This window comes from Ornithorhynchus anatinus, chromosome 11 (genome assembly GCF_004115215.2).
Source record: "Ornithorhynchus anatinus isolate Pmale09 chromosome 11, mOrnAna1.pri.v4, whole genome shotgun sequence".
Lineage (NCBI taxonomy): Eukaryota > Metazoa > Chordata > Mammalia > Monotremata > Ornithorhynchidae > Ornithorhynchus > Ornithorhynchus anatinus.
The window spans coordinates 3,915,571-3,929,710 of NC_041738.1; the positions used below are offsets into that span (position 1 = coordinate 3,915,571).

The following is a 14,140-nucleotide window of genomic DNA, read 5'->3' on the forward strand; positions in this document are numbered from 1 at the left end:
GGGAGAGTATCAATCAATTAATCAATGGTATTCATTGAGCTCTGGCCATGTGCAGAGCACTGTACTAAGCGCTGGGGGGAAATCCAATACAATAGAGTTGGTAGACGGCCCTCGACGAGTTTACAGTCTAGAGGTAAACATCCGCGTGACTCAGTGGAAAGAGCCTGGGCTTTGGAGTCAGAGGTCATGGGTTCGAATCCCAGTCTTGCCATTTGGCAGCTTGCTCCTTCCTTCATCCTCCCTCCCATCCCCACAGCATGTGAGTCTATATCTGTAATTTGTATTCATGTCTGTCCCACCTTCTAGAATGTGAGCTCACTGTGGGCAGGAATGCGTCAGTTTGTTATTCTGTCCTCTCCCAAGTGCTTAGTACAGAGCTTTGCACACAGTAAGAGCTCAATAAATACGATTGAATGATTGAATGAATGAGAAGAGACCACCTTACTCTCAAGTCCCTCGGCGAACCCCATCTCGCCACGGCCCCCGGCCTGCCTTTCCCTCCCCACAACCAGACCCACCAAGGCAGCAGAGTGGGCCAAGCCAAACGGGAATTAAACCCTCTGCCCTCTCTTCTCCAGGATACTTCCCTGGACTAGGAACTCGATTTATAAGGTTTGGAGGGTGGAGGGGAGGAGCACGTTCTTGCACCCACCAGGAATTCAGCTGTCCAGCTGGATCGAACAGTTCTGGCCCTTCGTCATCATCGTCAGTGGCGTTTATTGAGCTCACCCCGCCCGGATCTACAGCCACGTATTTATTCAATTCTGGATCGGCAAGATGGGAAAAGAGTGGGACACCGGAGCTCCGTGGATTCCTTCAAAGGGAAACGACGCAGGGCGTGATGTCAGAGGTACCAGCCGCGTGATTCTGATCCCGCTAGGACCTCTTCAGGAAATCACGCCAGCAAGTCGTACTGGTTCACGTCAGTCTTTCTCTCCCTACAAACTGGAAGCTCTTTTGCTCCGCTGATTCCTTGGGCCGTGACGATAGTAACGATCATAATAAACTAAGGTACTTAAGCTCTCACTATGTGCCTAGCACTGTTCTAAGCGCTGGGGTAGCTACCAGTTATTCAGGTTGGACACACGGGGCTCATAGTCAAAGTGGGAGGATGGAGGATTTAATCCCCATTTTACAGATAGGATATCTGAGGCCCGGAGAAGTGAAGCGATTTGCCCAAGCTCACCCAGCAGGGCAGGGATTAGAACCTCCGACCGGCAGGCCCGTGCTCTCTCCGCAACTCACGATTCCCCCGGAGCAGCCACTGGGACGGGGCAAGAGCCCTTCGAATCCGCGGGCTGAGGACCGTGAAAGAACGTGTCCTCGCTAAATGCCCATGTAGATTCCGTTGATGAGATAATCCAGCCTGGAGTAGCGTTTTCTCCGAAGGGACTCCAAGAGCTTCCGGCCCAGGATGGCGATGCCAACCGCCAGGAAGGAGACCCCAGCAACCAGCGCCCCGAGGAGGGCCCACTTATCTAGCCGGAGGCCGGATCCATCCACAGACGCCCCGACGGGGAGGGAGGGTCCCGGCCCGGCCTCCCCCGAGCCCCAAGGGTCAACCGGCTGGACGGCAGAGGTGGCCAGAGCATCCGAAGGGGAGGCGTTCTCGGCGCCCGGGTCGGCAGCTGTAACGGAGCCCGCCGTTTCTGAAACCCCTCGCCCACCTGGCGGGGTTGGGGTGGCTGATGAGCCCGCAGGAGTCGGGGAGAGTCTAAGGGGGCCTGCAGCGGTGGGAGACAGGGGAGGGACGGTGGCTGTCAGAGGGGTCGGGCCGCCGGACCCCGGCCCGGGAATGCCGACTGGGGTTTGGGAAGGGACAGGGAGTCTGCGAGGAGTTGGATTCCGTGCCGGGGCAGAAAGAAGGGGAGGAGGTGTGGAGGTAAGGGCTGACCCTGGGGTCTGAGAAGGAGGAGGGGGCAAGGGAGGAGCCCCTGACCCTGTGGTTTGAGGAGGAGGAGGAGGGGTGGGAGTAGAGGTTGGCGTATTGGGATGAGAATGAGCTGTGGCGGTAGAATTGAGAGACCCATTTGGGGGCAACAGATCAGCTCTTTCCTGTTCCTGGGAAGATCCCAGACCGTCAACTGTCTTTCCGTACGGGGGAATCTGAGTGTTCCGATCGGTCTCCTCCCACCGTTTCCTCGAGGCGTCGGGTAATCCCGATGTCTTAGAACTCTCTTCTTCCCACAGAACACCCGTCGAATTCATCTCCGGCGGATGCTGTGGGTCAGATGTGGCTGCTGGCGCAACAGAAGATTTAACCCCCACGGGTTCAGCTTCCGAGCTTGCGTTTTTATTTGGCAAATCGGTGTTGTCCGAGGGTGGAAAATCTGAAATGCAGAGCAAAGACGCCACCATCGAAAGCATTTTCTCTACTCCTAGCTATCCCCATACTGCTGAACAAAGCAAGTAACACCTTTTATTGACCCCTCCCTCAGCCCCACAGCACTCATGTACATATCTGTGATTTATTTATACTACCCCAGTGCTTAGAACAGTGCTCTGCACATAGTAAGTGCTTAACAAATACCAACATTATTATTATTATTATTATTAACGTCTGCCTCCCCCTCTAGACTGTAAGCTCGTTGTGGGTAAGGAATCTGTCTACCGACCCTGTTACATTGTTACATCGTACTCTCCCAAGTGCTTAGTACAGTGCTCTGCACACAGTAAGAGCTTAGTAAATACTCTGTTTGGGTGACTGATTGATCAGTAACATCCCTGCCCTGTAGGAGAATTAAATCTCAGGGTTGTAGCCCTGAAATGAGGGACCTCCAGAAAAACTAACACATTCTCCCCAAATAGTCAATAACTGTTCTGGGGACTTGTGAGTCCTTCAATGCCTAGGTGGCAGTGAATGACTGGAATAATAATAATAATTATTATTATCGTATTTCTTAAGCATTTTCTACGAGCCTGTTCTAAGCGCTGGGGCACATACAAGGTAATCAGGTTGTCCCACGTGGGGCTCGGGGTCTTAATCCCCATTTTACAGATGAGGTCACTGAGGCGCAGAGAAGTGAAGTGATTTGCCTAAGGTCATGCAGCAGATGAGCGGCGGAGCCGGGATTAGAACCCAGGTCCTCTGACTCCCAAGCCTGTGCTCTTGCCGCTAGGCCAGGCTGCTTCTTGGAAGTAAGCAGGGGGCGGGGGCTGGGGGTGGCATAGATCTCTACCCTAGTACTTAGTAATAATAACAATAATTTGGTATTTGTTAAGTGCCCATTGTGTGCCAAGCACTGTTCTAAGCACTGGGGTAGATACAAGGTAATCAGGTTGTCCCATGTGGGGCTCATAGTCTTAATCCCCATTTTCCAGATGAGGGAACTGAGGCACAGAGAAGTTAAGTGCTTGACATAGAGTGAGCACGTAAATGCCGCGATGATTATTTTTATATAACCTGGGAGTCGGAGGAGCTGGGTCCTACTCTCAGTTCCATCACTCGTCCGCTGTGTGACCTTGGGTAAGTCACTTCACTTTCTCTGTGCCTCAGTTACCTCCCCTGGCAAATGGGGATTAAGACCGTGAGCCCCTCGTGGGACATGGAGTGCTTCCGGCCTGATTAGCTTGTGTCTGTAGAGCCTAGTACAGTGCCTGGTACATAATAAGCACTTTAATTCCTTAAAAAAAAAGCCTGGGGAGAGTAGAAATTAATTGGGGAAAGCCTCCTAGAGGTGATGTAACTTCAGAAATGCTTTGAAGATGGGGAGAACTGTGATCTGGAGCATGAGTAAGATGTCTCTCAACTCTCCCAAGCACCTAGTACAGTCCACTGCACCCACTGGGTGTTGACTGTGGGCAAGTCACTTAACTTCTCTGGGCCTAAGTTCCCTCATCTGTAAAATGGGGATTAACTGTGAGCTTCACGTGGGACAACTTGATTACCCTGTGTCTACCTCAGCGCTTAGAACAGTGCTCTGCACATAGTAAGCGCTTAACAAAGACCAGCATTATTATTCAATAAGTACCATTACCTAATAATGATGGCATTTCTTAAGCGCTTACTACGGGTCAAGCACTGTTCTAGGCACTGGGGTAGATACAAGATAATCAGGTTGGACACAGTCCCTGTCCCACCTGGGGCTCACGTTCTTCATCCCCATTTTACAGACGAGGGAACTGAGGCGAAGTGAAGTGACTTGCTCAAGGTCACACGCGGACAAGTGGCGGAGTGGAGATTAGAAGGCAGGTCCTTCTGAGCCCCAGGCCCTTACGTTATCCTCTCCCACCACTATCCAAGACTCACAGGCTACCCCTGAGACAACCCGTGGACCCCCAAATCTTCGACGGTTACAGAAACCGGGGGGATATCGCGGTGTTACCTCGAATCCTCCTGTAGCTGACCAGGCCTCTGGCCGGCTTCATTGGGCAGGCTTCCTCGCTGGGGCAGTAGAATAAATAGCAGTTTTGTTGGTTCCTGGTCTTCCGGGTGTCAAAAATGATCAAGTTGCACTCCTTGTCCCCTGGGGGAAAAGATCACTGGGATTCAGAATTGGCAGGAAGCCGTTCAGAGGAACTTCTTCCTCCTGCCCGGTGAGCCAGGCGATCCATCTTTTTCCTCCCTCCCAGAAGCCTCTCCTGCCTTTGAGTATCGCTATCTGAGAAGCGGCATGGCACAGTGGAAAGAACCCGGGCTTGGGAGTCAGACGCCATGGGTTCGAATCCCGGATCTGCCACTTAGCAGCTGGGTGACTGTGGGCAAGTCACTTCACTTCTCTGGGCCTCAGTGACCTCATCTGTAAAACGGGGATTAACTGTGAGCCTCACGTGGGACAATGTAATTACCCTGTATCTACTCCAGCGCTTAGAACAGTGCTCTGCACATAGTAAGCGCTTCACAAATACCAACATTATTATCTCATCCCCAGCCCCTTCCCCTGACAAAAAACGAGAGGATTTTTAAACGTGGAGAGTTTGCCTGAATGGGGTTCAGCAACATTTGGCATCCTAGTTGGAAAATATATTCAGGGCTTTGAACTAGAACTTGTAGCACTGTACCACAGAATTACAATCGGGATTCGAGTTATGGTTTCTTTCAGGCTGATGTAAAGGCCTTTCAACTGCTAATAAAAAGTTCCAGATCTTGTATGGAAAGTCTAAGGTAAAACTGCATTTAGGCATGATCCTAAAATGCCTCTGGAACAAGCGTTGGGAAGAACGCGTGGGGAGAGCACACCAGTGGTCAGGGAATGTATCTATCAACTCTGCTGAATTGTACTCTTCCAAGCGCTTAGCACAGTAAGTGTTCAAAAAATGTGGATAAATAGTTTGAATCCATGGGCAGGGAACATGTTTACCAACTCTGCAGTAGCCATTCAACGGTATTTACTGAATGCTTACTATGTGCAGAGCACTGTACTAAGCGTTTGGGAAAATAAAAACAGCATTAGCAGGCATGTTCCCTGGCCTTAACGAGCTTATAGTATAGAGGGGGAGGCAGACGATAATATGAATAAGTATTTCATAATATCTAATTTAAAGACGTACGTACAATGCCTGGCACACAGTAAACGCTTCACAAATACCATCATTATTATAAATGCTGGGGGATTGGGCGAAAATCCAATTTCCAAAGGTCACAGATTCGAGTACATCGATGAGGCAGAAGAGTGAGTGTACTTTCCCCAGCACTTTCTACAGTATTCTGCACACAATAAGGACTTAATAAATACAATTGATCCATTAAAAGATCGAATTCCATGTGGATTATGGTAGATGCAATTTAATTACAGTTCTGGGGGTGTCTCCCTGTAAATCTGTTCTTAGTTGAGGCTTAGCTCAGACCGGAGGTTCAGCCATTATTATCCAAAGTTAGTCAGTCCTATTTTTTGAGCACTTACTGTGTGCAGAACACTGTATTAAGCACTTGGGAGCGTACAATAAATCAATATAACAGTCACATTCCCTGCCCGCAACAAACTTACAACCTAGAGTAGGAGACAGACATTCATTCAGTCGTGTTTACTGAGCGCTTACTGGGTGAAGAGCATTAATATACAGACATTAATATAAATAAATAAAATTAGAGATATGGAAATCAGTGCTGAGGGGCTGGGAGGCAGATGAGACACCAACAGCTTACTGGAATCTGAACCGGATGACACTAAATCCTCCTAGGGTGATTTCTTTCCATCTCCCTTCAAACTGAGGCCTTTTGTTTTCCCAAGAAATTCTCATATCAATCATTCCACTTCATCCTCCACAATATCCCCAAGCCGTGCCCTAGGTCAGAACAAATACTTTCTTTAGGTCTGAGTAGAAAGTACAAGGGGCTGGGAGTCAGGAAAGCTGGGTTCTTGTTCCAGCTCTGCCCACTACCCTGCCGGGTGACCTTGGGCCAGTCACTACCCTCTCTGGACCTGAATTTCCTCATCTGTTAAAAGGGATAAGAGCCCTGCCTACCCTTCCTAACCTCTCCGAACGTGAGGTTTGAGTGGAACAGAGATTGGGTCTCCTTTGATAGGCTTGGGTTTCCCCCATCTCAGTCCTTGACACATTGTAAGGGCTTAATGACTATCACTGCTATTATTATTATTATTATTTTTAAAACCTGCCTGAAGCAGGCTGAAAGAGCCAGGGTTGAATGGTCACACATTCCAGTTTAATGGGGAAAATCAACCCCTCACTGGCATTTACTGGGCGCTGACTGTGAGATGATGGTGATGATGGTAGTACTTGTTCAGCGCATACTACGTGCCAACCACTCTTCTAAGCACTGGGGTAGATACAAGTTAGGGTGGACACAGTCCCCGCCCACCTGGGGCTCACACTCTTAACCCCCATTTTACAGATGAGGTAACTGAGGCCCAGAGAAGGGAAGTGACTTACACAAGGTCACACAGCAGACTCATGACAGAGAAGCAGCGCGGCTCAGTGGAAAGAGCCCGGGCTTGGGAGTCAGAGGTCACGGGTTCGAATCCTGGCTCTGCCACTTGGCAGCTGGGTGAGTGTGGGCAAGTCACTTCACTTCTCTGGGCCTCAGTTACTTCCTCTGTAAAATGGGGATGAAGACTGTGAGCCTCAAGTAAGACAACCTGTAATCACCCTGTATCTCTCCCAGCGCTTAGAACAGTGCTCTGCACATAGTAAGCGCTTAACAAATACCAACGTTATTATTATTAAATGGGACTCCCGGGCCCATGCTCTATCCACTAAGTCATGCTGTTTCCCATAAGTGTTTGGCACATATTACGCACTTAAACTCATTGTAGGCAGGAAATGTCTGTTATATTGTACTCTCCCAAGAACTTAGTACGCTGCTCTGCACGCAGTAAGCGCTCATGAAAACAATAGTCGGATTGACTGACTGACTGAACACACCCCACACTTATTCTTTATTATTTATTAGAACCTAGCTGGTGGGACGAATGAGTTACCGGAGATGTTTTTCGCCAGACAGCAAGCGTGGAGGCAGGCTTCCTCCGTGGCCGAGTACTCCGGCTCACTGCTTCGGATGCCCCGTGAGAAGGCCGCCTGGATGTCGACCACGACGCCCTCCCGCTTCTCGACAGGGCAGCTCTGACCGGCGACGGGGGGCTCCGGCCCCAATCCCGCCAGCACGGCCAAGGCCAGCGCCCACGGGACCCCGCACGTCATCTCTCCGCTTCAGCCGTGGCGCGTCCGGCCTACTTTTTTTCGGAAGGAACGCGCCGGGGACGGATTTCTCTGGACAAATAAAATGCCAACGGTGGAGAATGATTAAGGGCCTCCTCCCCTTGAGCACACATGGGCGGGTGTCGTACGTCGTCGGTCTGCTCCGCTCAGGCCTCGGCTGGGATCCCCTCTGGATGAACCAAGCTGAGTGTGGGAGCATGAAAAGAAGTTGACTTGGCTCTCGACCCCTCTTCGGGCCTCTGCCCCATGGGGCACCCACCAGGGCTTGCCAAGGCACCACACCTCACCCTAGGGAGCTGGATTGGGGTGGAGATGGGGAGGGATTTCTTGGACCACCTCCCTGCCCCACACTGGCTGCCAGACTCTCCTCATCCTGGTCCCGGCCCCATGTGGGCTAGTGGACTTCCCGTTCCCTCCCTGCCCCACGCCGGCCGATGTACTCTCCCAAGAATTTACTACACTGCTCTACGCACAGTAAATGCTCAATAAATACCCCAGTCAGACTCACTAAATGACTGACTTAACACATACCATAATTATTATTTATTAGAACTCAACGATTTCTCCCTGGCCACTCTGCTGGGAGTCTCTCCCCTCCCATCGGGCGGGCCCCTGGGGATTCCAGGATTTAGTACAGTGCTCTGCACATAGTAAGCGCTCAATAAATTCTCTTGAATGAAAAATACTACTGAATGATTTTCCGCGGGGGCAGAAATTCATTCAATAATACGTGAGCGCTTACTATGTGCAGAGCACTGTACTAAGCGCTTGGAATGTACACTTCGGCAACAGATAGAGACGATCCCTGCCCGATGACGGGCTGAGATGAGAGGGAGGAGAGGGGATCGACTCCCTCACCGCTTATTCCCTGGAGGAACCCACTCCTCGGAACCCCTCTCCCTCCCACAGGGCTTTGGTGGGAGACTCCTCGTCCAGCATATTTGGGAAGGTCCTTCCAGAGAGCCTCACCACTGGTGGAGAGAGCAAAGGCCAACACTGAGCTAGAGGAGAGCTAAAGTGGGATGGAGGGAAAGAGAGATAGACGGGCGCACACTTCGCCCCTCTAATGTCAACTTACTCGCTGTATCTTGATCTCGCCTATCTCGCCCCTCGCCCACATCCTGCCTCTGACCTTGAACGCCCTCCCTCCTCATATCCGACAATAACTCTCCCCCGATTCAAAGCCTCACCGAAGACACATCTCCCAGAGAACTTCCCTAAGCTCTCTTTTTCTCTTTTCCCACTCCTTTCTGCGTCGCTCCGACTCGCTCCCTTTATTCACCCCTCCCTAACTCCATAGCACTTATGTCCATATCTGTGATTTATTTATAATAATGTCCACACACCCGCCCCCCCAGACTGTAAGCTCGTTGTGGGCAGGTAATATATGCTATATTGAAGCAGCGTGGCTCAGTGGAAAGAGCCTGGGCCTCGGAGTCAGAGGTCATATATATTGAAGTATATATTGAAGTATATATATATATATAGAAGTATATATATTGAAGTATATATATACTGTATATATTTTCGTTACCCTATTTATTTTGTTAATGAATTGTACATCGCCTCGATTCTATTTAGTTGCCATTGTTTTTACGAGATGTTCTTCCCCTTGACGCTGTTTAGTGCCATCGTTCTTGTCTGTCCGTCTCCCCCGATTAGACCGTAAGCCCGTCAAACGGCAGGGACTGTCTCTATCTGTTGCCGACTTGTTCATCCCAAGCGCTTAGTACAGTGCTCTGCACATAGTAAGCGCTCAATAAATACTATTGAATGAATTGAATGAAAGGTCATGGGTTCGACTCCCGGCTCTGCCACTTGTCAGCCGTGTGACTGTGGGCAAGTCACTTGACTTCTCTGTGCCTGTTACCTCATCTGTAAAATGGGGATTAACTGTGAGCCTCACGTGGGACAACCTGACTACCCTGTATCTACCCCAGAGCTTACAACAGTGCTCTGCACATAGTAAGCGCTTAACAAATACCAACTTTATTTTTTTTTAAGTGCTTAGTACAATACTTTGCACACAGTAAGAGCTCAACAAATTCAATTGATTGGCAGAGAGACGGGCAGAAAGAGGTGAACAGATGGACACAGAGGGATGGACACAGAGAAATATGGTCAGACGGGCAGAGAGACCGGCAGAGAGACAGACGGAAAGACAGAAAGATGGAGAGACACCGAGACGGAGAGGGAGCGATTAACGTCAGGGTCTCAGCGACCCAGATTTGGACTCGGGAATCCCTCTCCTTGCCGAGGTGGATTTGATTTCACCGAGCAAGAGGAGACCACGGGTCAGTTCGGCTCTCCCGGCCTTTTAGCCGCCGCTTCCTCTATCTTTCTTTGACTCCCAAACGGCTGCCTATGGGTAAGCGCTTAGTCCAGTGCTCTGCACATAGTAAGCGCTCAATAAATACTATTGAATGAATGTAAATAACCTCAGTGGGCCTCCTCTTGAAAACGGGGAGAGTGAGACGGAGAGGAGCAGCGTGGCTCAGTGGAACGAGCCCGGCCTTGGGAGGCAGAGGTCATGGGTTCGAATCCCGGCTCTGCCACTTGGCAGCTGGGTGACTGGGGACGAGTCACTTCACTTCTCTGGGCCTCGGTTCCCTCGGTGAGCCTGGGAGCCCCACGTGGGACCATCTGATGACCCTGTATCTCCCCCAGCGCTTAGAAAAGTGCTCTGCACATCGTAAGCGCTTAACAAATACCGATATTATTACTATTATTATTAATTACATGTCCCTCCCCACCTCCCCGGAATGTTATAAGGATAAAATGAGGTCTTGATTCTATTTAGTTGCCATTGTTTTTACGAGATGTTGTTCCCCTCGACTCTATTTATCGCCATCGTTCTCGTCCGTCCGTCTCCCCCGATTAGACCGTAAGCCTGTCAAAGGGCCGGGACCGTCTCTATCCGTTGCCGACTTGTTCATGCCAAGCGCTCAGTCCAGTGCTCTGCACCTAGTAAGCGCTCAATAAATACTACTGAACGAATGAATGAATGAAAGGTCTGTCGGTCCGTCTGTCCCGCGGGGGCCGGCGCCGTTACCTCCTCCGCTGGGCATCAGCCCCGGGGCTCGGCCTGGCCCTCCCGATCCCGTCCGGTCCGGGCCTGGGATCTGCAGGGAGGAAATTCCCGTTTCCCCTGAGGCCGCGGAAAGTTTGGGAAGCGGATGCGGGGGGGGGGGGGCGGGGGGGGTGAGCGGCCGGCAGACCGGTCCCGCAGCCCGGGCCACTTGGCCCGCCTCCCGCCTCGCCCCGCCCAGCCGGACCTGCCCCCCTCCCCTCTGTGAGTTCATTCAATTCAATAGTATTTATTGAGCGCTTACTGTGTGCAGAGCACTGTACTAAGCGCTTGGGATGAACAAGTCGGCAACAGATAGAGACGGTCCCTGCCGTTTGACGGGCTTACGGTCTCATCGGGGGAGACGGACGGACGAGAACGATGGCACTAAACAGCGTCGAGGGGAAGAACATCTCGTAATGATGAGTCCCATCATCACAGTGGCTCAGTGGAAAGCGCATGGGCTTTGGAGTCAGAGGTCATGGGTTTGAATCCCGGCTCGGCCACCTGGCAGCTGGGTGACTTGGGGCAAGTCGCTTCACTTCTCTGGGCCTCAGTTCCCTCATCTGCAAAATGGGGATGAAGACTGGGAGCGCCACGTGGGACAACCTGATTCCCCTGTGTCTACCCCAGCGCTCAGAACAGTGCTGGGCACAGAGTAAGCGCTTAACAAATACCAACGTTATTATGGGGTAAGTAGAAGAAGAACGTGCCGAGCACTGTTCTGAGCGCTGGGGGAGATCCAGCGTGGCTCAGTGGGAAGAGCACGGGCTTGGGAGTCAGAGGTCATGGGTTTGAATCCCGGCTCGGCCACCTGGCAGCTGGGTGACTTGGGGCAAGTCACTTCACTTCTCTCAGTTCCCTCATCTGGAAAATGGGGATGAAGACTGGGAGCCCCACGTGGGACAACCTGATTCCCCTGTGTCTACCCCAGCGCTCAGAACAGTGCTCGGCACATAGTAAGCGCTTAACAAATACCAACATTATTATTATTATTAGATCCAGGGGAAGCAGCGTGGTTCAGTGGAAAGAGCCTGGGCTGCGGAGTTCTGACTCCCGGCTCTGCCACTTGTCAGCTGGGTGACTGTGGGCAAGTCACTTCACTTCGCTGGGCCGCAGTGACCTCATCTGGAAAATGGGGATGAAGACTGGTAGCTCTCTGATGACCCTGGATAATGATAATAATAATGTTGGTATTTGTTAAGCGCTTACTACGGGCAGAGCACTGTTCTAAGCGCTGGGGGTGATACAGGGTCATCAGGTTGTCCCACGTGAGGCTCACAGTCTTCATCCCCATTTTACAGATGAGGTCACTGAGGCCCAGAGAAGTGAAATGACTTGCCCACAGTCACCCAGCTGCCAGGTGGCAGAGGTGGGATTCGAACCCATGACCTCTGACTCCCAAGACCTCTGATTCCCACTGAGCCACACTGCTTCTCTACTAGGCCTTGAGAAACTTTGTTTATACACTTTTAATTTGATGAGGGAACTGAGGCACCGAGTGACTTGGCCAAAGTCCCACAGCTGACAGGTGGCGGAGCCGGGATTAGAACCCGTGAAGCGTTTCCTATGTGCCAAGCACTGTTCTAAACGCTGGGGTAGATGCAGGGACTGTCTCTATCTGTTGCCGACTTGTTCAATCCAAGCGCTTAGTACAGTGCTCTGCACCTAGTAAGCGCTCAATAAATACTATTGAATGAATGAATGAATGCAAGGCGATCAGGTTGAACACGGTCCCTGTCCCCCGTGGGGCTCACAGTCTTCACCCCCATTTGACAGATGAGGCAACCGAGGCACCGAGAAGTCAAGCGACTTGCTCAAAGTCCCACGGCTGACAGGTGGCGGAGCCGGGATTAGAACCCATGAAGCGCTTCCTATGTGCTAAGCACTGTACTAAGCGCTGGGGAAGATGCAAGGAGATCAGGTTGAAACAGTCCCCGTCCCCCGTGGGGCTCGCGGTCTTATTTAGGGCCTTCCTTCTCCCTGGCCCGCCCTTCCCACCTCCCTCCTCCCCAGGCCGGCTTCGCTCTCCCCCCGCAAGGGCCGTGCTGGTAGTGGACAGAGCAGAGGCCTGGGAGTCAGAAGGTCACCAGTTCTAATCCCACCTCCGCCACTTGTCTGCTGTGTGACTTCGGCCAAGTCACTTCCCTTCTCCGGGCCTCAGTTCCCTCCTCCGTAAAATGGGGATTGAGACTGTGAGCCCCCACCTGGAACGGGGACTGTGTGCATCCCTATTTGACTTTATTCATTCATTCAATCGTATTTATCGAGCGCTTACTATGTGCAGAGCACTGGACTAAGCGCTTGGAATGGACAAATCGGTAACAGAGACAGTCCCTGCCCTTTGACGGGCTTACAGTCTCATCGGGGGAGACGGACAGACGAGAACAATCCCGCGCTTAGTACGGTTCCTGGCACATAAGTAAGCACTTGGCAACTAATAATAATGATGGTGGTATTTGTTAAGCGCTTACTATGTGTAAAGCACTGTTCTAAGCTCTGGGGGGAGGCAAGCTGATCGGGATGTCCCACCTGGGGCTCACAGTTTTAATCCCCATTTTCCAGATGAGGTAATTGAGGCCCAGTGAAGTGACCTGCCCGAAGTCACACAGCTGGCAAGCGGCAGAGCTAGGATTGGAACCCAGGGCCGCGTGACCCTGACTGGCTCCCTCTGCTCTTCCCCTTTCTCCCCGCCCCACAGCACTTGCTTGGCACATAAGTAAGCGCTTAACAAATACCAACATTATTATTATTATTCTCCTTCCCTACGTCTCGGTTGCGATGAGGGACTATGTCCAGCCTGATTACCCAGTCTCTCCACCAGCGCTTAGAGCAGTGCTTGGCACACAGGATTTAAGCAGCGTGGCTCAGTGGAAAGAGCCCGGGCTTTGAGGTCAGAGGTCGTGGGTTCGAATCCCGCCTCTGCCACCTGTCAGCTGGGTGACTGTGGGCAAGTCACTTCACTTCTCTGGGCCTCAGTTCCCTCATCTGGAAAATGGGGATGAAGACTGGGAGCCTCACGTGGGACAACCTGATGACCTGGTATCTCCCCCAGCGCTTAGGACAGTGCTCTGCACATAGTAAGCGCTCAACAAATACCAACATTATTATTATTATTACTTTCCCCGCCTCTCAGACCTCTGCCCCGCCCCCTCCTCCTGAACCTGGAGGGGGGGCTTTTTGTGGGCGGGGCTTGGTGGACGAGGTTTGGTGGACAGGGATTGGTGGGGCGGGATTTGGTGGGCGGGGATTGGTGGGATGAGGTGTGGTGGGCGGGGCTTGGCGGACGAGGCTGGGTGGGCAGGGATTGGTGGGACGGGGAGTGGTGGGAGGGGTTTTCTGGACAGGGATTGGTGGGACGGGGTGTGGTGGGCGGGGCTGGCCGGACGAGGTTATCTGGGCAGGGATTGGTGGAACGGGGCGTGGTGGGCGGGGATTTCTGGACAGGGATTGGTG

The 14,140-nt window shown here is 51.9% G+C and overlaps 1 protein-coding gene across 1 annotated transcript; it reads right to left on the reverse strand.

Annotated features, from left to right (window-relative positions):
* Positions 1–697: 697 nt before the first annotated feature.
* Positions 698–10,777, reverse strand: MANSC1 (MANSC domain containing 1). Its single transcript, XM_029074424.2, has 4 exons — positions 10,670–10,777; positions 7,380–7,668; positions 4,326–4,466; positions 698–2,330 (listed from the first exon to the last, which is right to left on the reverse strand). Exons 2-4 carry the CDS (start codon positions 7,597–7,599, stop codon positions 1,327–1,329), a joined length of 1,365 nt encoding a protein of 454 aa, XP_028930257.1. The 5' UTR covers positions 7,600–7,668; positions 10,670–10,777; the 3' UTR covers positions 698–1,326.
* Between the last annotated feature and the right edge of the window lie 3,363 nt (positions 10,778–14,140).

Excerpts from the sequence above, each read along its gene's own strand:
- MANSC1 (XM_029074424.2), bottom strand. The coding sequence starts at position 7,599 with ATGACGTGCGGGGTCCCGTGGGCGCTGGCCTTGGCCGTGCTGGCGGGA. Across the intron at positions 4,467-7,379 it reads TCTGGCGAAAAACATCTCCG|GGGACAAGGAGTGCAACTTG; the intron begins GTAACTCATTCG and ends CTTTTCCCCCAG. Across the intron at positions 2,331-4,325 it reads CAGCTACAGGAGGATTCGAG|ATTTTCCACCCTCGGACAAC; the intron begins GTAACACCGCGA and ends TCTGCATTTCAG.